This window comes from Lactuca sativa, chromosome 7 (assembly GCF_002870075.4).
Source record: "Lactuca sativa cultivar Salinas chromosome 7, Lsat_Salinas_v11, whole genome shotgun sequence".
NCBI classification, from domain to species: domain Eukaryota; kingdom Viridiplantae; phylum Streptophyta; class Magnoliopsida; order Asterales; family Asteraceae; genus Lactuca; species Lactuca sativa.
Genome location: NC_056629.2, coordinates 6,963,231 through 6,984,717, shown reverse-complemented (window position 1 = coordinate 6,984,717; position 21,487 = coordinate 6,963,231). Strand labels below are relative to the sequence as shown.

The window sequence follows — 21,487 nt, the reverse complement described above, 5'->3', positions numbered from 1 at the left end:
AAAATAAAAAAAAAGTTTATAATACGACTAAGTAAACATGATCATGATACAAATACGATCTATCTTTAAATATTATTAAAAGAGAAATTTTATGACATCACTTTCAACAATCAGGGTCATTGATTGTGTTTCATTCATATCTTTTCTACATTTAGATCGTTATGCTGACATCATCATTCGGTCAATCTTTTTTTGGTCCACCAATTTTATAAAATCTATTAATGACAATTACTTTATAAAATCTATTAATGACAATTAAATCTAACCAAAAATAAAATTATTTTTAAAATTAGGAAATCTATTAATTATAATTAAATCTCACCAAAAATAAAATTACTTTTAAAATTAGGAAATCTATTAATGACAATTAAATCTCACCAAAAATAAAATTATTTTTAAAATTATGAAATTTATTAATGACATCATCATTCGGTCAACCACACCCGTCATTACCCGTTTCTTTTGTTCTGGTTTGAAAATCACTAACACAGGCATTATTTTCTTTTCAATTCATTGCAGGTAAGAAATATGAAGATCAATGGTGCTGGAAGATACATCAGAAAGATTCTCCCACTAATTTCAATGATGAGTATGTTTTCTTTCACAACGATTCAACCGATTCTCCCTTCTATGACCTCGAATCCAGATACAATTTCTCTTCCCAAGTCTCTATGCGTAGACAATCCATAATCTTATCTCTTTGATTCATCCTTATGTAACCTCGAATCCATTTCATCTTATGATCACAACCGCAAGCACTCATATATTTCGTCTCCTTCCCTTTCTTCATATTTATTGCGTTTCACCTTAGGGTTCTCCTTCTTCCAGTCAATTATTTGTTTCTCCGCACAACAACTTATAATTGATTTGTTATGTTTCGATTTCTGGTGTTTATTTCTCAATTTTGTTAAAAAAAAACTTAATTTCTACGCTTGCTTTCAGGAATTAAGGGAATCGCCGCTCCTTCTCCGCCTCACTCTTTCTATATGTTGCAGAAACTAGAAAGACAACATACACACACAGTTAACATGTTCGTGTTTTTGATTTATTCATAGGTTTGTTTTCTACACCACTCCAACCTTTTGCTTTGCATTTTATATGATTTTTGTTACTGTTTTCTTCTTTTCCCTCATTTTTTTTTCACCATTTTCTGTTTATATATATATATATATATATATATATATATATATATATATATATATATATATATATATAGCTTTTGTGTGCTTACTTTTTCTTCAGGACTATCTTGATGTTGATGTTGGGTTTTTGTTGAACACAATTATGATATGTGTTCTTGATTTCAACTCTCAGTACCTCAAGAACATCTAACATCATCTTGCAAATACCAATTTTTTATGTTATCAGCATATGAAGATAAACAAAAAAGGGAATAAAAAAGGAGTCGATTTGCATCAGGTAGCAATTCAATCTTCAAATATGTTTCTTGCTAAATTTTTGTTGTTGTTAGTGATGGAACAAGTAATATGATAGGTAAATATATCTCTATTTTGTATTTGTTTTTAGTTGTAGAAAACGATAGAATAGACAGAGAAGTTGTCGTCAAAAGATATTAGGTGGGTTATTAGTTTCAGAGTTCAGATTAATTGAGTAGTTGGTAAAATAATATAAAAAAATGGTCAACATTTGTCTGTATGATCATAAAAAATAGAAGTGGTCAAATAATTTTATAATTCTGTCTCTAAAATAAAACGAAACTTTTCTTTTGGACTAAAAAAAAGTATCGAAAAACTCCCAAAATAAGACGCTCAACACCCAGATGAATACGCTCATTAAAAAAAATAAAAAATGCTTTTAGTTTTTACTGAATTTTTAATATATTTTTCCTATTTTATGTAGATACCAACCGATTATTTTTCATGTTGATCCTCATCCTAGAAACCTTGCAATTGGCTCGGATAAATCATGAATCATGAGTCATTAATATACTATGATTTTGGTATGATGAGGGAGATTAAATCCTTGACAAAAAAAAAAAGATTGATAGATCTTTTTATGCAATTTATGAAAAAGTTGCAAAAAAAAGGTAAGATTTTTTTATTTATTTTTCTAATACTGTAAAGCAGGGACACCATAATATAGTTTTTTAGGTACTCGATTAGAATTTATATTTGGATTAAGATTAAAAAGTATTATGTTATCATTACAGATTATGAACAATTTCATAAGTCTTGAAGCGCTTCAACCCATTGGAGACATGCCGTCAATATGTAAAAGTTGAGAGAAGAAGTGTGAGATGAATATTTGAAGCTTTGGAGCATTTGAGGTTATTAGGTATGTATTGTATGTAGTTCTTTAGTTTATATTCATATCCTTAAGCTATTATTAGATGCTTAAGCTATTAAGACAAAAAAAAAATTGTAATGACCGTGTACTATCGAAGTTTATCATCGGGAAGATTTAGGATTTTTATGTATAAAAGGTTGATTATCAAAACAGAATATATCCACTTCCAAGAATTTATAAAATTTATATATTTTTTAGTATAACCAATGAGAGAATGGTGTTTTGCCATCAAGTTCCATTTGACCTTATTTCTTACTTTCTTAGATAATATACCATCGAGGTAATGGGATACAATCCCTTTCACTGGAATAAAAAATCAATCGCGGGACACTATACTTGAGAATCTTTGTAGTTAGGTCATTCTTAAGATTCTTACATTTGAAGACGAAACGTGTTCTAACCGTATTGCATAATATGCATGCTTTCTAAAAGTGCAATTCTTATATGATTTATATGGTTGTATAACTTTGTATTTTTTTAACAGAATCAAGAATCGCACATGATGAGAGTCGAAGTATGTGTAAAAGGGATATGAAAGTGGATGTTACCCAAAATGGATGTTGGAAAATCAATTTCATATTCTTCACCTGCATTACCCGATACATTTGCTTTCCAAGATCCAATATAGTTAAGTTGGATGCATATGTTGTCAAAAAGGATCTTAGGTTTGGCTTATTTATTTATTTTTAATTTCCTTATAGGTAAATTGACATTTGCATTATTAAAATGATGTCTGTGTGAAGTAAGTATGAACAAAGAGCGTTTCTTTTTTACAGCCATCTAAAGTTTGGTAAATGACCCTTTTACACTTCTTTTTTTAGGGAGTTTTATTTTCATTTTTTTTGTAAAATCTTTTAACTTTTGCATTATAGGAGTATTGATTATGGACTACACATCTATACGAATTATTCTAACTTCTTGACAGCTCAATATGAAGTCACCTCATAGGAATTCGACATTCAAAAAGCTTTTTAACTTGCCACCAAAGGAATTTCTCATCAGTGATTTTGTCATGCTATGAGAAATTTAGCCCATCAGGTATACTCGGACGGTCAGATTTGATTACGGACTGCACATCTACATGAACTGGTTACTTATTATAGTTTCCAATTTCATTTTTGAAGAGTAGACTCTTCCTATATTCAAGAACTGTTGAGTTTTATGCCAACTTATTGGTACACAAAACAAAGGTTTTCATTGCCACTGCTTTTTTATTCTTTTATTTGTTCTTTTAGTGTATGATACAAAATTAGATGAGTTAGGCCAATGTTATGAGCTATCATTTTAGGGTTTTATATCAATTGTAGCCTTGTACTCTGAATTTTTTTCATACAACGAAATTATGTTGTTTTTCCTTTTGTTTAATCCCAAAAAGAACTTAAATGAAAATGAAAAATTACAGATAATTCAACTACAACGGCAACTTATAACATTTCAGATTCTAGAGGATATTTGACAGTTTTCATATAGGTCGCACTTGTGTTCTCCAGGTTAAAGTTTTTTGCCAACTTAAGAAAAGGGAGTATTTTGCCCCTTGATTAAAATTGACTTATATTTGGAGATATGTATAAATTGATAGTAATACCCTTAATAAATGTTATGATAAACACACGACAGACAAACACAAGGGTGTTGTCGTAACTTGAGTTAAAAATAGATTTACTTATAGGATTCTTGAAAAAGCATTTATGTTATTTGCTATTGTCCAATGATCGTCAACACCAGTCTTTGGTAACTTCATCACCTTAGAAAGTTGAAAAATAACATCAGAGGGGAGAGGAGTGTAAACATCATATATGTCTGGAACTAAGAAAATCAATGGCTGCAATAAAAAATGCAAAAGAGCTTGAAGGAATAATTCTTTTTGAAAGGTTATTTTTTTTAAATAACCTATTGCAATGAGTCAAATGTAATTCCCACAAGTGTTTAAGGACCCTCCTACACCGATCATATTATTATTATTACAAATCAATAAAACATTAACTTGAAGAACATATAAACAGTTGTAATTTTTTTGAAAAAAACATGAACTTACTGGAAGATCATTAACAAATCGACTAATAGCACTAAAAGCTCCAAATGTAGCACCAATTTGTATTGCATTAATTGATACATCAACAAGAAAGAAAAAAGACAACTGACATTGGTTCCTGAACCTAATAAGAGTATAAATTAAAAAGATATAGTATTGAAGGTACTCATATATGACAAGGTCGTCCAAATAATAAAACAAAAAACGTTGTTTACAAAGAGGTCCTTCATCGGTTATAGATATTCAAGTATTTCATTGTTTTTTTCAATGTTACCAATAAAACTAATTCTATTTCTTTTACTTTCTTTTTAATTATTGTGCCAACTTTTTATACTTTTATATGTATTTTTTATATGTTCCCCCGCGTTTTACGCGGGTCATAATCTAGTTGTTGAATATATTTTAAGAATAAATATATAAGTTTACATAATCTCTAAAAATAACAAAAACGAAAGTAAAGTAAATCCAAAGACAACTTGTATTTGGTTTCTATCATTTCCAATTCTATTGTGAGACTTATCTAATGGGTTAACGTTACCAATTGTTAGCCCAATAAATAGTGAATTACATGATTAGTTTTGCATTGTTGGTAGGCCCAACACATGCAAGGTCTAAATATTGAATTACATGATTAGTGTGATAATGATTGCTGGCTCAGTATTTATGAATTTATTATATTAAAAAACAAATCGTTGTTACCCTAAGTTTAGAAAAATTGTGCTAAACATTTAGCAACTTACGTGAATTAATTAAAAATATATTTTTTTTGAACTGCAGGCATAAAATTAAAAAAGAAAGCTAGCCAGGAGCTAGAGATACAAAAGGGAGAAGTACAAAAGTAAAACACAACAAAAGCAAAGCGCAAGACTGTAAAAAAGAAACTACAACTTTCTATAGCATTCCAAAACCGGGTCAGAGCACCATTCGTTCCAGCATATATTTTGACCTCTCCTCTTCCGAGCATTTATCCATAGATGAGACAGAGCTTGAACCTCAGATGCCAACATCGTGTGTGATTTTGCATTAGATCCATGAGCCTTAACATTCCTGTAACTCCAGATTACCCACATGAATACTAGCATTATAGCTTCATGAATCATCAGCAGCCTTTGATGTCCACCAATCTTTAATTTACAGTCTAGCAATTCACGACATGAGTTGTAAGAGCAATCCAATAGTCGCCACCATTTACACACTTGCAGCCATACTTCCCTTGAGACCACGCAACCCACAAAAATATGATCCGTAGATTCTGGAGCCGCATTACACATTTTACACCAGTTTGAAGAGCTGATACCATATTTGAAAAGATTATCCATAGATGGAAGTCTACCCTTACATGCTCTCCATGCAAGAATGTTTAACTTCCCTGATACAAGTGGATTCCACATCCAATTTCCATCGCTACAGGGAAGGATAATATTGTCAATATGGGATCTCAGCGATGAAACAGTGAATAATCTAGCAGGGCCAAGTGTCCAGGTCCATTTTTGTGAGCCATCCTCGTTTGAAACCTTGGAAATGGTTCGAAAAATATGAAAATATTATAAAACAAAAATTCTATATAATGACTAAAGTGATTAACCATTGCCATAGCCCTCCCAAAATTGCGGCTGCTAGTTGGCACTGGTGCTTATAGGGATTAGGTGATTTAATGTAAACTAATAAGTTATTATTTAATACACCAAATTTGGCGTTTTTATTTCAACATTGTACATGCCTCGATGCCCTTGCCAACTAGTAGTAGTAGAGCGATAAAGGTGCATTGGGCCCGACAAAAAGGGTCGGCGCCCAACCTGAAAGACATTTTCTGATCTTTGAAAGGTTGATTTGTTTTGAAAAAAAAAAAAAAAAAAGATTGTTTAAGGGGCCAATTATGATGGAACAATTAGAAAAGTCCAACTAAGTTAAGGACTAAGGGTATCTCCAAACCACCCTCATACTCTATTTCTTCCTCCATTCTTCTCCAACCCTACCCCATTTCCACCTTCATTTTTGGAGATATGAATAGTATTCCCCCATACTATTCATATCTCTAAAAATGGAGGTGAAATTTGGTTGTCAATTTTAGTCCCTCTCATTTTTATTTTATATATTTCTAGTTTATTTTATCTACTAATTATAATTTAAATGCAATATTTAATATTTTTAATATCATGTTGTATACTAATTTATATTAATTAATCATAAATATAGAGTTTAATTAGTAGAGGGGTGTATTTGACAATATATATAAGTTATAAAAATAGAATATTTTAGGAATATACTTTTTGGGGTAAAAAATGGGGTAGAAAATGGAGTAGGTTTGAAGATGAAACACTATTTACTCCATTTTTTACTCTATTTATGAAGGAAAAAATGGAGATGGTCTAACAGGACGTGTAGTTATTTCTTATATCTTCTCATGAATTTTTTAATTTTATTTATTGTAACGACTAAATGGCCATTTTGGGGCATTTTTGTTACCTTTTTGACCATATGCCCCCTCTAGTATATTTAAAAATTAAGAGTCGGTCGTTTCGTTTCAACACAAATAAAAACGCTCTTTAATCTTGTATGCTCGACTAATTTGGAAATTAATTCCATTTCTAATATGTAATGAGACACGATTACAAATCATACACAAATATGCTCTCCAATGATATTCCAAGTCATTTAGAAATTGTTGTCCCTTATTAGAGAGAAAATAGTATAAATATGCTTTTGAGATTGAATATTATGAATATCCATGTTAAAAATTCACTTTAACATTTCTAAGTAATTCTATAACTTAACCATTGTCAAACTGACCACAACAACTTTAAGAGACTCTCAAACCGGTTGAAAAATCAGTAAATATTAGTTCGTCAAATAAGATATCGACAAGTTTAGGGATTAAGGAAAAAATGTTCTTCATGCTAATGTATAATTTACAGGAGCTCTCGAAGCTCTTCTCCCCTTCCTAGAGACTGACTTTGTTGACTTTTTCAAAAGTCATTCTAAACACAAATCTTTCGATATCTATGAACGCTATGTTCTCGCTCTATGACAAAAAAAAAAAAAAACAAACAAACAAACAAACAAGCAGTCTAAAGGATGTGAGTTCTAAACATGATTAGTTTTAGTTCATGTGAGAGTTTGATTTCCATTGTGATCGGGCTCCTTCTAAGTTAGATGTCATCCAACAAGCAGACCGTTGTGTACCTAAATTACATCCAACATTATTTTTTTAGATAGCATGATTATTTCCTATGGAAAAACATGATTATTTCCTACAAAAGAATCTTGACGCTTGATTCATGGATCATCTTTGAGAGTTTTTTTTTTTTTTTTTTTTTTTCCAGGTGGATTCGAGTTTTATGAATACTTGCCTTGGAAATATGGTGATCGCCATGGACCACTATTGAATGCAGAACGGAAGATGAGCACGCAAGGATCGTTGCTGATGTTTGCAGATAAGTTAAAGAATATCAAAAATCAGATTTTTCAAAGGAAAAATGCATATAAGCGAAAATGATTTTTTTCGAAGAAATTTATAGGTTTAAACATATGAATCATAAAATAAATTCAATAGAATAAGATTACAACCCATATTCTTGACCTGATTTAATTACATAACTGGATCTTATAATTATTGTTGACTTTGATTAACCTTGATGATTTTAATTCTTGTTGACTGTTATTAACCTTGATGATTTTGTTATCTTCATGCTCATGTATGTATCATGAATGTATTAAAGATACATTATATAGGACTTTTATTTATTTGACGTGTTTGGGTTTTAACATTTTTATTTTATTTTATCTATTTGGCATGTTAAAGGTAAAATTGCCACTAACTTCATCAAATTTGGTTTCGAATTATTATAATGTCCCAAAAATACTAGTAATATTTTTCATTTTTAAATCATTAAATACATACAAACATTAGTTCAAAAATCAATCATAGTAAAATATATCTCTCAAACATTAGAGTAAAATAGTAATAATCAATGCGGAAATCAATCATAGTAAAAAATTTTATTTTTAAATCATTAAATTCATACAAAAATTATAGCAGATGAAGAACAACTGCCTAGTTTGGCTTGACAATCTTTCTTTTTTGTTTTTAAAACAACATAAGATACCAAAACAACTTAGACCGTTGTTCTTCACTTGATGTAATCTATGAGCATATAAGATACCAAACAAACTTAGACCTTGTTCTTCATAATAGTAGTATCAAATGTTTTTTTTCTCTTCAAATTCTAATGCTAAAAACCGTTAACAACACTATAAATAACAAAAAAAAAAAAGCATAATAATTATGAAGTAAAACAAAAAAATTGGTTCGAATGGAAACAAAAATTAAGTCTCAAAGAAATATAATGGTACTATTATAGATCAAATCACTTTCAAGACTGAAATTATTTCTAATCGGAAAAACATGAAAAACTAAAACTAAATTTAAAAATTGTCACATTTTAGGGTATTTTTCCGGGGGGTGGGGGGAGGGGGGGAAGTTGAGTTTTGTTTCGGAAAAAAAAAGTTAGAGGTTTTTTCTTTCACTTTTTTGCCTAAAATAGGAAGATTATGGTAAACTTGTTAAAATGGTTAAATTGAAAAAAATATAAGATTTTTTTGAGTAAGTAAAAGAGCTTTAAAAAGAAACTCGATATATAATATTTTTTATGATATTAGGTTATTAACCTAAATTTTGTATGATGATCTTATAAATGCTTTCATCAAAAAAAACATAATTTAAGAATTACTTTACACAAAGTATTCATTAACTCTATATCACACCAAGTTTTAACACACTAACTTATATTTATGCAATAATTTATTGGATTCATAAAACAAATCAATTTTACCCCAAAATTAGAAGAATTGTGCTAAACATTTAGCAACTTATGTGCCTATTAATTAAAATGTTAAGAGATTACAAAAGAAAGCTTTAATAGATAAAGGATCAGACACTCAGACTATACCCTTCAACCTCTATGTTCGTATCACCATCTCTCCTATAAGTATTTATTATTAGGTAATACTTATAATATTTAAGTAACTATAACATTATCATTTTTACCATAAAGTAATATTATAAATATGAATATTTAGTAATGATCTACGACTTGACATGTACGGTCGGTATTTTAAAATTATTATATAGAAAAAAAATAATAAATGTAAAAAAGATAATAAGTGTATTGTTCATTATAAGTAATTCTAAATTAACTTGTTAAGTAAAATAAATATAATACTTTATCATATATTTCGAAAATATTAGTATTAAGATAGGATTTTGTATTTTTAAAATTCGAATTAAAATTGATTTGTTACAAAAAAAAAAAATTATAGAAATCATAGAATAGACACGTGTTAAATAGGAATTTTAGAAAATGAACATGTGATATTTTTAGGTTTCGTTTATTAAAATAGGTAGATATTATAAATAACTAAATAAGTAGATATTTGGAATATTTAATATATTTATATTTCAAAAAGATATATTTCTTATTAAAAAATACTTTATTAAATATTTATTCTTTGTTATAAAAATATAATAACACCATGTATTCTGTTATATCCTGGAAATTACAATTTAGAACTTACATTTAGATATATTGTATCCAAATATTAATCAAATATGGTATAAATCTTAACAAAATACTAAAACAAATAAAAAAGCATTTATTATTATATTTTTTATTCATAGTTTATTAGAGATTATAAAATACATCATATGAATTACATAACATATGGTCCAATTATAAAATAGAACCAACTACCAAACTTTAGTCTTATTTGAAACAAAGATTACTAAAAGTTGATAAAAAGATTCAACATAGAAGAAACCAAAAAGGTAGGTAATTTTAAATCAATATGTACATAACAAAAACACATTCAATATTTCATGTGTATATATACATGGGTGTTATTAATTATTTGTGTATCGTACATCAATATTATTAATTATATTTATTCACGACATCAAAGACCTTCAGACTGTATCTATGTATACTAGGTATATGTACGGGACGTGTTTATGGAGGTATTTTTAGGAAATTCTAAAAATATTGTAAAACTGTTGTTGTTGGTGTTAGGAATTGAAGTACTGAACATGATGTAAAATAGCAACATACTTAACTATTTAGCCAACATAGGCAAATAGAACTAATGCATATTACAATGTTGTGAATTTGTGCATGTCTCAATGTCTTCACCTGATTTGTCCCAAAGTAAATTACAATGTTAACTTTTTACACCTTGACATGCAAATGCATAACACATTATATATAGTTGACATTATATACAGTTGACTGGGATCGGTTTTTCCATACTACAATGCCTTATAAGGATTCTTATGTGTAATGATTTTGCAAATAAGAGAATATTCAGTAAACATCTTATCTTTACAAAACTTAAGGTAAATGTCAATGCAACAAAATTCTCAAAAAGTTTGGAAAACATAAGTCAAATTAGGACATTTTTCGTCCAAAAAGATTTAAATACGTTTGTAGAATAGGGGTTAAATACAAATTAATGGAACTATAAGCGTGTTAATCTTAAAACAACATATTCAATGGAATGTAGTTTTTCATTCAATGGGTTGAAAATTACATCAGATTTCTAAAGTGGAAATGAACTACAAAGAAAGAATTAAAACATTTTCAATTCTCAAAGCTAAAACATATCCAATATGTTTCTTAAGGTTGTAAATGAGCATATATGAGTCCGACCCTATCCAAGCTTGAGCTCTTCCCGTTCAAATTTATGAGGAGGTTGGATCCTTTCGAGCCTCATCTTCAAAGCCTGAGATCAACTAGTGGGAAATTTAATAGACTTGAATTTAGCTCGGACTCGGATCGAATGTCAAGTTTTATTGTTCAAGCTAACAAAAAAGATGATGTAATTATTTCGGTCACATATCCCATTTGAATATTCATTTTTCACTTATTTGTCCAATAACCTATTTCATAAAAGGCATTAAAATTTAGAGTAATTAGAAACCATAAAGGTACAATTATTGGGCAAACCAATTTTGCTGGGTCATTTATATCAAGAAGTGTCAAATTATTGCAAGATTTTGTGAAGTATCTTTATTGCTTATTACTCCACTAGTGGGAAAAAAAAACTAAAATTTGTAGGCTTGTTATTTTGTATGGTCACTATGTACATTACAAACATTCTCTTTTGTGTAATTACAATATACACTACATTTGAAATTTCAATCTCAAAGTCTTTTTTTTTTCATGGAAGAATTTATACCAATCTTTAGTCTTAATTGTTTTTTATATATCTTTTTATTTATCTCCTTTTATAACATTCTGGTTATGTTGATTGTATAGCCCTACCATAATATTTTTAAACTTCATAGCGTAATATAGTTAGTTGATCACATGAGATAAGTTTTACCGGAAACCTTTGATTAATTAGAAAAATAAATTTATATTTAAAATAGAAATTCCAACATACGGTGACGTATCAATCTAATTTTACTAGAGAAAAATAGACGACCAAACATGGCCTTATCATATCCCTTTTCTAAAACAAATTTGTTTTTTAATTTTTAATTTATAATTTATTTTTGTGATTTTCAAAGGATGACCGCTCGGCACATTCGCCAATACAAATCCGATCGCTTTCTCTCTCACACACTCAATGTGTGTACTCTATAAAGGGAGGAAATTTTGAGCCCTAAATTTTCTGCTATCAATCTCTTTCTCAGCTTACAGGTATACAAATTCTTTACTCTCTTCACCTTACAAGTTGATGTTTATATCGAATTATTGATGTTTCTTGTGCAAACTTCGATTGAATACTGATCCGTTCTCTTAATGATTCAGTCTGTGTTTTCCAATTTTTTGTTTGGATTGGATTGTTGATCAGTATGTTAGTTATGATAACTTCAAGCTTGTCTGTCGATTTTCTTTGGTTATTATTCGAACAAGAAGAGATTTCTAGTATGTTGACCTTGGTTTTCCAGATATGGAGCTGTTCATGTTGTTAAATTATTTGTGCTTCTGTTATAGTTCTCGATAAAACTGTAGGTATTAAGTAGAATTTCTGGACTGGTTACTTCCTTCGTTGGGTTTTACATACTGCTGAATTGAAAAGCTCGAGGATGAATCGGATATGTCTCAATTACACTCGAATAAGTAAAAATCTGTGGACCAAAAGCGTTGGTATAAATTATTTGTAAAAGTAATAATAGGCGAAAAGGAAACTTTAGATTCAAAACTTTTCAGAAAGTGGAAGGAGGCAAGTATATACTACTATAAAAGGAATCCTTTCACGAAAATGTGACAGAATTGTCTTCTTTGTGTGATAAAAGGCTATACTTCTTCACTTGTTGATTAAAATGTTTGATTGGTGGTAAAGGATGAAAAACATATAAAGAGACTGAGGAATTGCTTGTTACTATGATTGCTATTTAACTGTATATGTTCCTGTTAATTCAATCCATGAATAGAACCTTTGTGTGTATGGCATAGATGGCGTTCCGTGTTCATCGGAGAGTTGGACACCATTGTATAAAGATTCATTTTGGTTTCATGTTGAAGAAGTAACAAGATTCTTGATTGTTTGAACTTTAATTGAATCATAATTGGTCGTTTTAAACTTGTATATCCAAAAATCCAACCTATCTTGATAGAAATTCTGATATATTGTCAAAAAGGCGAAGAAATAGAACCAGTTTTCCAATTGAAATTTGTGATAGAATCAAATTCTTGCATCATATAAGTGATAAAATCATGCCTTGCATACATCACAAAATCATGTTTTATTTTTGTTTGCTTTGTAGATACAAGAAAATATAAAAGATGAGTACATTAGATGTTGCGAGGACAGAACTTGCTCTTGCTGTTCTGTATTTGAACAAAGCTGAAGCCAGAGACAAGATCTGCAGAGCAATACAATACGGCTCAAAATTCGTGAGTAATGGGGAGCCAGGAACAGCACAAAATGTTGACAAGTCAACTAGCTTGGCTAGGAAAGTTTTCCGTCTTTTTAAGGTCTGAATTATGTTACAATATTCAAACTATTTTGCACCAAACACAACAATATAGAATCTGATTTTATTTGTAAATCATATTTGCAGTTTGTCAATGATTTGCATGCTCTTATCAGTCCAGTCTCCCCTGGAACTCCCCTCCCAATAGTTTTATTGGGGAAGGTATGCATTCTTTAATTCTTATCTTCAAATGTCAATTCTCTCTTTTTAATATTTCTAATATCAAAAAAAATGCTTTTTTTTGTCCAGTCAAAAAATGCATTACTGTCGACTTTCTTGTTCCTTGACCAAGTTGTTTGGCTCCATAGATCCGGCATCTACAAGGTGTGATATCTTTTCTAGTTTTGATTAATTATCTATTCGTTTTAACTATTTAACAGAACAGAAACTTTTATAAAAGCAGAATGTCATTTTGGACTCATGAAGTTTTATTATTTTAGAACAAAGAACGGGCAGAAATAATTGGCAGGATATCTCTCTTCTGTTGGATGGGGTCTTCAGTCTGTACTACTTTAGTCGAGGTACATACATATCCAACCCTCATCTTCAACATTTTACATATCTGACCCTCGTCTTTGATATTTTACATATTCAACCCTTGCTCGTCTTCAGATAGGAGAGCTTGGGAGGCTTTCGAAGTCAATGAAGAAATTGGATAAGGAACTCAAGGATACCAATAAATACAAGGTTTGTGTTATACCTCTTGGATAATTTATTCAGTTAATTTAAATTTAAATTGAAATTAAATAATCAATACAGAATGAAGAGTATCGTGCTAAAATTAAATCATCAAACGAGAGGTCATTGGCTTTGATCAAAGCAGCCATGGATATTGTGGTTGCAGCCGGGTTGCTCCAGTTGTCTCCCAAAAAGGTGACTCCTCGTGTTACAGGAGCCTTTGGATTTGCCAGCTCCCTCATATCTTGTTATCAGGTACTTACTTACTTTATAACCATTAATTATTTATACAAGTCAAAAAAATTTGGACAAAAAATGTTTTTACCCGAAAAATTAGATACCATTGTAATTATATAGTTTCTACTTTCTAGACGATATTACGAATTTGGTCCTTGTGTTTTACTCAATATTGCAAGTTGGGCCAATAATTTTAAATCTTCATGAGTTGTCCTTAGGTTTGCATTTTGGATTTAATCCCTCTGATAACGAAATGCAAGTCTTAAAAGCAGGAGTAAATTACATTTTTGGTCCCCGATTATGGATTGTTTGACAAGTTTGGTCAGAGTGAAATGCAAGCTTAAGTACGACTTCTGAAGATTTCAAAGTATGGACTAAACTGGTAAATTTTGAGTAAAGTAGAGGGACCAAATGTGCAACAAAATGTAAACTTACGAACAACTTCAGGAGGATTTCAAAAAAAAAAAAAGACCAAACTTGAGATTTTTGTTAAATACGTATTGGTATTGGTTTTTGCAGCTGCTTCCAGCACCACCCAAGTCCAAATCGTCTTGAGCAGATGAGAATGATGAGTACCCAAAGCTAGATGTGGACGTTGTTAAAAATTAAAATAATTATTAATATATAAATTGCAGTTACATACAATGTTTTTGTATGATTTTTTATTTGCAGTCAACAATTGCAATAATGTATGTCGTGCCTGTTTTTATCATATTAGTATTCTGTGTATGACTTGCTTTTAAGATATGGAAATATTACTTGCATGTTAGAAAAACCATGTTTGTGTGTGTACATTAACCAGGTGCTAGTGTTGGAAATTTTAAAGGTTAACATAATAATGGGTTTATAAGTTTTTTCTCTTTTTAAACTTGTGAAGTATTCGGTGGTGGTCAAACCCACAAGCATATACCTAGATGTCAACGTGGATGAGGAATACAGCTTTGTGATGATAACTCTCGTCTTCCATTATAAAAAAGGACAGCACCTCCTAGGGTTGTTAGATAGTCTCATATAGCACTCTTTGATTGGTCTTTCCATGTTTAAATTGATTCATAAGGTTTCAAACTAATATAAATACGCCCTTCGAAGCCCCATTTGTTCTCATGCAACGATTTCTCATCTCCTCTCCTCTTTCCTTTTGAGCGTTTGTAAGCACATAATTGCACTAATTTTGTTTCTTCACGGTTTTGGATTGATTGCTTTGCTTTGATTGTTTCTTTATGGTTTTCGGTTATTGTTTTTGCTTTGATTGTTTCTTCCATAAAATCATGGGGTTATACAGAGTGTTGTAAATACCTTTGAGGACATGGGTTACATCCGTACAACAATCTCCCTATCAAGAAGTCAAAATCAATGTCTCCACTGCGGCCGGAAAAGTTAGGGGTTGCCGGTGCCACCGTGGACTACCCCTAGGTCCGCCCCTGTCCGAACTTATCGTATTGCACCCCAGAGAAAGTCGTGGTTTGTGTGGCCGACCACCTATTTGGAAGAGATGACATGAGGCTAAAGTTCAGGCGTGGTTGAGAGGTTACCATTCGAGATTCCAACCATGTCAATGGGTTTGTGTTTTGCGGGCAAGTTTGATAAAATTGTGTTCAATACGGAATTTGTGAGGATTGAGATCAGTAAAGGCATTATTTATGTTGAGAAGACAAACAATTGTGGTGGTATGTTTCATATTTGCCTTAGCGATGAGGGTAGGTCATGTGTAATGAAGGATGTTCGTAGTCTAGCGTCTAGTGTTGGTAGTAATAATGTTAATTGTTGAAAACTCAAAGGCAATAGTGTTTTATGGTAACACTTTTTTTTTTTAAATAACGAAATGCATGTTTATCACACCCATGTGAAAAACATCTAAAAATGCAAACTAAACGAATTTTAAAATAGGGTAACAAAGATTTTGATAAACGATAGACTTGTGAAATTTCAAAGAAACCATTTTCATATATTAAAAGAGATACATTAACGTTTAACACTAAGTTTGTGCAGATTAACCGGGTGTTAGATGGGTGCAAGGTGATCATTATACCATTTAACATACATAGTAAGATGATTAGTTCTTACAAGTGATTAAATTAGAGATATAAATAGATGATTTTGCAATGATCCTTTATTAACTTATGAAAATCTTCTTGTTTTGATCTCAAAATGCTAGAAGATCTGAGTTTTATCTATAAAAATATCATAAACTAATCAATGCGATTTTACATTTCAATAATGTTGACCCTTTGATTCAACCATGCGCATGTTGGGTTCAACGAGTTGGGATGTTTGGACTTTGGATGGTCCATGCAGACGTAAACCCCCCCCCCCCCCCCCCCCCCCCCCCCCCCTCTTGACTGTTGGTTTGAGTTCTAGATTTTCTATGCAGTTTTGGTTTTATTTCAAGTATTAAAATGTTTTAATTTATTTAATTTTTAGTATGTATCTCAAAACTAGTAATTGAGCTTGTATTTTGCTGCGGATTTTTATGTGTGTCTGTTGCGTATTAAGAAAATATAGGAGAAAAAAAAATCATATTATATATAGTAGGGGGACGGGGGATAAACACAAAAGTTTAGAAAATGAAAGATGAAAGTTATATTTTACAAAGTTAAAGGTGGAGAGGGTGAAATTGATATTTTGAAAGTATAGGGATGGAATATATCATTTTACAAAAATAAAGGGTTGTAAGTGACAGATTATACAAAATTGAGGGATGAAAGATGAAATGTGTGAAAGTGATATTCTATAAAATTGAAGATGGAGAGATAAAAATGATATTCTAAAAAATATAGAGATCAAAAATATTATTTTATAAAATAAAAAGATTGCAAATAAGCAGATTATATAAAGTTTAGGAGTAACATTGCAATGTAAGTATTAATATAATTGTATCTTGTGCCTGAAAATTATTCATTTAGCTACTACTTTTCTTACAAAGGAAAAAAAATTACATTTTATATATATTTATAATAAATGTTAAATTTTGTATCACTAACTTTACAAGTCAAACACTTAAAGAGAAAAAACGAATTATTCATTTAGCTACAATAACTTTTCTTACAAAGAAAAAATTACTTTTTATATATATTTATAATAAATGTTAAATTTCGTATCACTAACTTCACAAGTCAACACTCAAGAGAAAAAAATTGACGCCAACATATTTCAGTGGCAACAAAAATAATACCCACTAAAGCATGATAAAATTAATAATATTTTAAAACATTTATAGTATAATATTTATAGGAAAATAAATAGAAAGAAAAAATAAAATAATATTTAATTTCACGTCTATGGCACATTGCCTAAATCAAATAAGTTAAATTAGTTACTAATATGGTCAAAACGTAATTCCTTTGTTACCTAACTTTAAAAGTGGATTATGAATTTACGATATAAACAATAAATTTTTGTCTTGTGACTTGTGAGGTCTTTTAAAAGAAAAGAATTTAGACACGATGATTGTGGAGAATTAATCATAGGATAATTCCGATAAAAGAAATAGAACACGTATCACCTCATTGTCTTTTCTCATTAAAAAATAATCGACAAGAATTATACAATCTTTAGTCGACAAGAATTATACAACCTTTATTGCATCAAAATTGACACTATCGTATCGTGAACACATACAATAGTTCTACACTTCTACTCAAATTAATTGTTTTTCCTAAGCTATAAAAATCACCAAAATGTGTTCAAACCCGACCATTAATATTGCACGGTGTGGAGGGTTGAATGCCGTCGGCAAGCTACGCCTCCTGATACTCTAATTTGTCGGCGGCAATTATCCAACGGCAAAAGTATATAATTTCAAAAGAAAAAAAAAATGTAATTAATGCTTTTTCTAAAACATTTATCATTATCTATATTCACAACTTTTACCATTTTATCACTGTATACAAACCTTTGACACACATTTTCTTCAAAATGACTTCCTATAACCCAAATGATCCTAACTCTTCCGACCAATGTTGGCTCAAAATGACTTCCTATAACCCAAATGATCCTAACTCTTCCGACCAATGTTGGCAAGATCAGGATCTTACCAAAGATCGTTTTATGTTTTGCAAGATCGTGATCGGGATTGTATGATCCTACCAAAATGAACTCATATTTAGATTTGTTTGTAAGGTATTGGGTGTAGAATATATATTATACATTTATGTTGATTAAGACGTTGATATGGAGTTAACTTTAATTTTTCAACATAAACAATAATTTTATTTGCTGCAAATAATAAAAATAGAAATAAAATCTTAATTGCAAAAAGAAGCAAGATCATTATGATCATATACGACTAAAGGCTTAAGATCACAAACTGAATATCATTAGTGTAATTGCCTAGACAAAATTTTGAGGCTCTAACTATATAATAAACTAGAGAGGTGGGATCATATTTTGTTAAAATCTTAAGATCGTAGTCGAAATCTTAAGATCCCACTATAGATCTTGCTTTAAATGGATTATAATGAGGTTAGGATCGTTTTTGACTTATGGGATCTTAAAATCGTAATATCTTGTAACATCCTATTTCGAGAAGTTTCTTATTTTAAGATTATAGACAATAAAGGATCAAGTAAAGTTCTTGGGCTTCAAAGGAGTAGGGTTTAGAACCTATTGGATTATTTATGATATTGGTTATGAGACCTGAGCCATTGGTTTGTGCTTTAGAGTCAAAGGGTAAAACGGGAAAAGTGATGTTTCAGACTTCTTTCTTGGAATAAGGATTTTAGTTCGGTATGTTTTAAGTTAAAAGTAATTAGATAGGATTGTGGGAATCTTCAATACATTTTCATGCACATAAAGAACGCCAAAATCGGAGTTGCAACGAAGAAGTTATGGTTGTTTGAAGTTAAGCCGGAAGAAGAAAGTTTGGTAGTACGTTGGGCGTACTAGGTTGAGGAGTCATGTGTTTAGGGCATTACACTAGTTGTAATTTTAGGTAAGTTGGGCGTACCGTCGCATAGTGAAAACCCTATTTTCATGGTTTTGAGCCATATTTAAGGACTTAAACCCCTTGGGGTCCTTCCTAACATCAGCCTCAACCCTCTTGAGCCTCAAACTCGAAACCATAGCCCTCTAGAACAAATCTTGAGCCTTTCTATGTGTTTTGAGTGCATTTTGGATAAAAAGAGAAGTTCACGCTTGTTGATTGTTGAAGCTCAATCTTGTGGATCTAGAGCCTACATTGCTTTTCTCAACTCTAGAAGGTATAAAGTTTGAATCTTGATGATGCATTTGTTAGATCTACCTAGTCTTGGGTGTTATGAGCTTTTTGGTCACTTGTACCGCCCATAGATCAGGGCTAGTCAATTTAGAGACGTTAAGCGTCAAAAATGACTTTTTGATGAAAGATTATTTAGAATGAATAATCTTAACTAAGTTGTAGTATATGTTACAAGGATTCTGTACATATAAAGAACGCCGAAATCCGAGTTATAACGAAGAAGTTATGACCTGTCGAAGTTTCGCGACAGAACCGACACGACACAGCGCGATGTAAAAAGTGAATTTACGTTAGAGCGATATTTAGCCTTAGCAATCTAAATGAAAGTCGTAGAATACGTTAAACCGTGAGCGTGCATAAAAAGAACGCCCAAATCTGACTTCGTATGAGGAAGTTATGATTTTTCGAAGTTTCGACTTAGCGGTATGCAGCCCGAATACTCGATTTGAGACCGAACGGTTTTTAGTCGAAACAATCTAAATGAGAATCGAATATCTCATTAATTGTAGTAAAACGATAAAAAAGATAGGCGAAAACGGACGTCAGATGAAGAAGTTATGATTTTATAACGGAGTTTTCCTGTCCCGGCTTATTAAAAATAAATAATAAAAAATAAATCAAAATTAGCCGAGGGAGTCTAAATGAAAGTTGTAGATCGTAGTCTTACCTACGCGTGGATATAAAGAACGTCGAAAACGAAGTTCGTATGAGGAAGATATGAATTTTTGAAGTTTATTAAATATTTTCGATATTTTATATATATATATATATATATATATATATATATATATATATATATATATATATATATATATATATATATATATATATATATATTATCCGAAGGGGGGGGGGAGTCAACGATCTTATCGTCGTTATGCCCAGCGTAATTCGACCTTCCAGCCCCTATAAAAGGAGGTCGAGGGCAACCGAGTTCATTGCTCATTTCTTCCCTTTTTCTCGCGTTTTTGCATCGTTTTTCGTGCAAGAATTATCCCGAAGCCCCGGTATCATTCCCGAGCCCCGAAGCAAGTCCCGAGGCCCCGAAGATCCCGAGAAGTGCAATTCCCGAGCTGAAGCTCTGCCCGCGAGGAGTCCGGTTTTTGTGAAGATCTTCCAGATCTGCCGAAGAATACTACTTCTACAAGCCGTAGTGCTGTCTGATCATCTTCTGATCAAGTGAGTGTGTAGTTACTTTCTTCTAACGCATAATTATGAAATATTTTATACGAAATATGTGTTATGTGTATAATATAAAGTTGTTTATATGTATGAGTGTGTGGTTACTCTCTTCTAAACACATAAATATAAAGTATTAGCTATGAAATACGTGCTATGTGTTATATATTAATTGTCTATATGAGATGGGCTTGGAATTGATGTTTTTATATGGGTGTTAAATGATTTAAACTATATATATAATTTATATCTACAAATATGTTGGGTAGAACATGGGTAGATGAAATAGTTGATGTGTGTTGAAAGAATGTGATAAGAGAAAGGTGAGGATGTAATGGTGATGATAATTAGGTGATGATAGATAGGTGATGAATTACCAGTCCAGGCGATGTTGTGGCTACGTATTCATGCGATGATAGTCTATCCCTTATTATGAATTACGAGTCCAGGCGATGTTGTGGCTGCATATTCATGCGATGATAGTCTAACCCTTATTATGATTTACGAGTCCAGCGATGTTGTGGCTGTGAAATCATGCGATGATACCCTAACCCTTACTAGACATATATTGAGGGAGTGATCCCCGAATTAGCATTGTCTATATGATATAAGCGATGATCCTTAGGAAAAGTTCTTAGGAACAAGCATATAAGGATATAAGATGTAAGGAGATGAGCGGTAAATATGATATAGGAGATGACCCTTAGGATAATATCTTTAGGGAAGATTAAAAGAAGATAATGGGGATGGGTAATTGGGTTGATTGTTTGATGATTGAATATAATAATTATATTATTGTGGGTTGAAAACCCTATATGCTCACCAGGCTCCCAAGCCTGACCCACTCAGTTTAATTGTATCA

General features: G+C 31.0%; 1 protein-coding gene across 1 annotated transcript; it reads left to right on the top strand.

Annotated features, from left to right (window-relative positions):
- Positions 1-11,878: 11,878 nt before the first annotated feature.
- LOC111912871 (peroxisomal membrane protein 11D) lies at positions 11,879-14,960 on the top strand. The gene is made up of 8 exons (XM_023908604.3): positions 11,879-12,036; positions 13,107-13,317; positions 13,404-13,478; positions 13,566-13,640; positions 13,757-13,837; positions 13,929-14,003; positions 14,076-14,249; positions 14,751-14,960. Exons 2-8 carry the CDS (start codon positions 13,126-13,128, stop codon positions 14,784-14,786), a joined length of 708 nt encoding a protein of 235 aa, XP_023764372.1. The 5' UTR covers positions 11,879-12,036; positions 13,107-13,125; the 3' UTR covers positions 14,787-14,960.
- Positions 14,961-21,487: the final 6,527 nt, after the last annotated feature.

What these genes read in the sequence shown, in the direction of transcription:
- LOC111912871 (XM_023908604.3), top strand. Translation starts at nt 13,126, where the DNA reads ATGAGTACATTAGATGTTGCGAGGACAGAACTTGCTCTTGCTGTTCTG. An exon ending in ATAGATCCGGCATCTACAAG is followed by an intron (nt 13,641 to 13,756) that starts GTGTGATATCTT and finishes TTATTATTTTAG; the next exon opens with AACAAAGAACGGGCAGAAAT. An exon ending in AGGATACCAATAAATACAAG is followed by an intron (nt 14,004 to 14,075) that starts GTTTGTGTTATA and finishes TAATCAATACAG; the next exon opens with AATGAAGAGTATCGTGCTAA.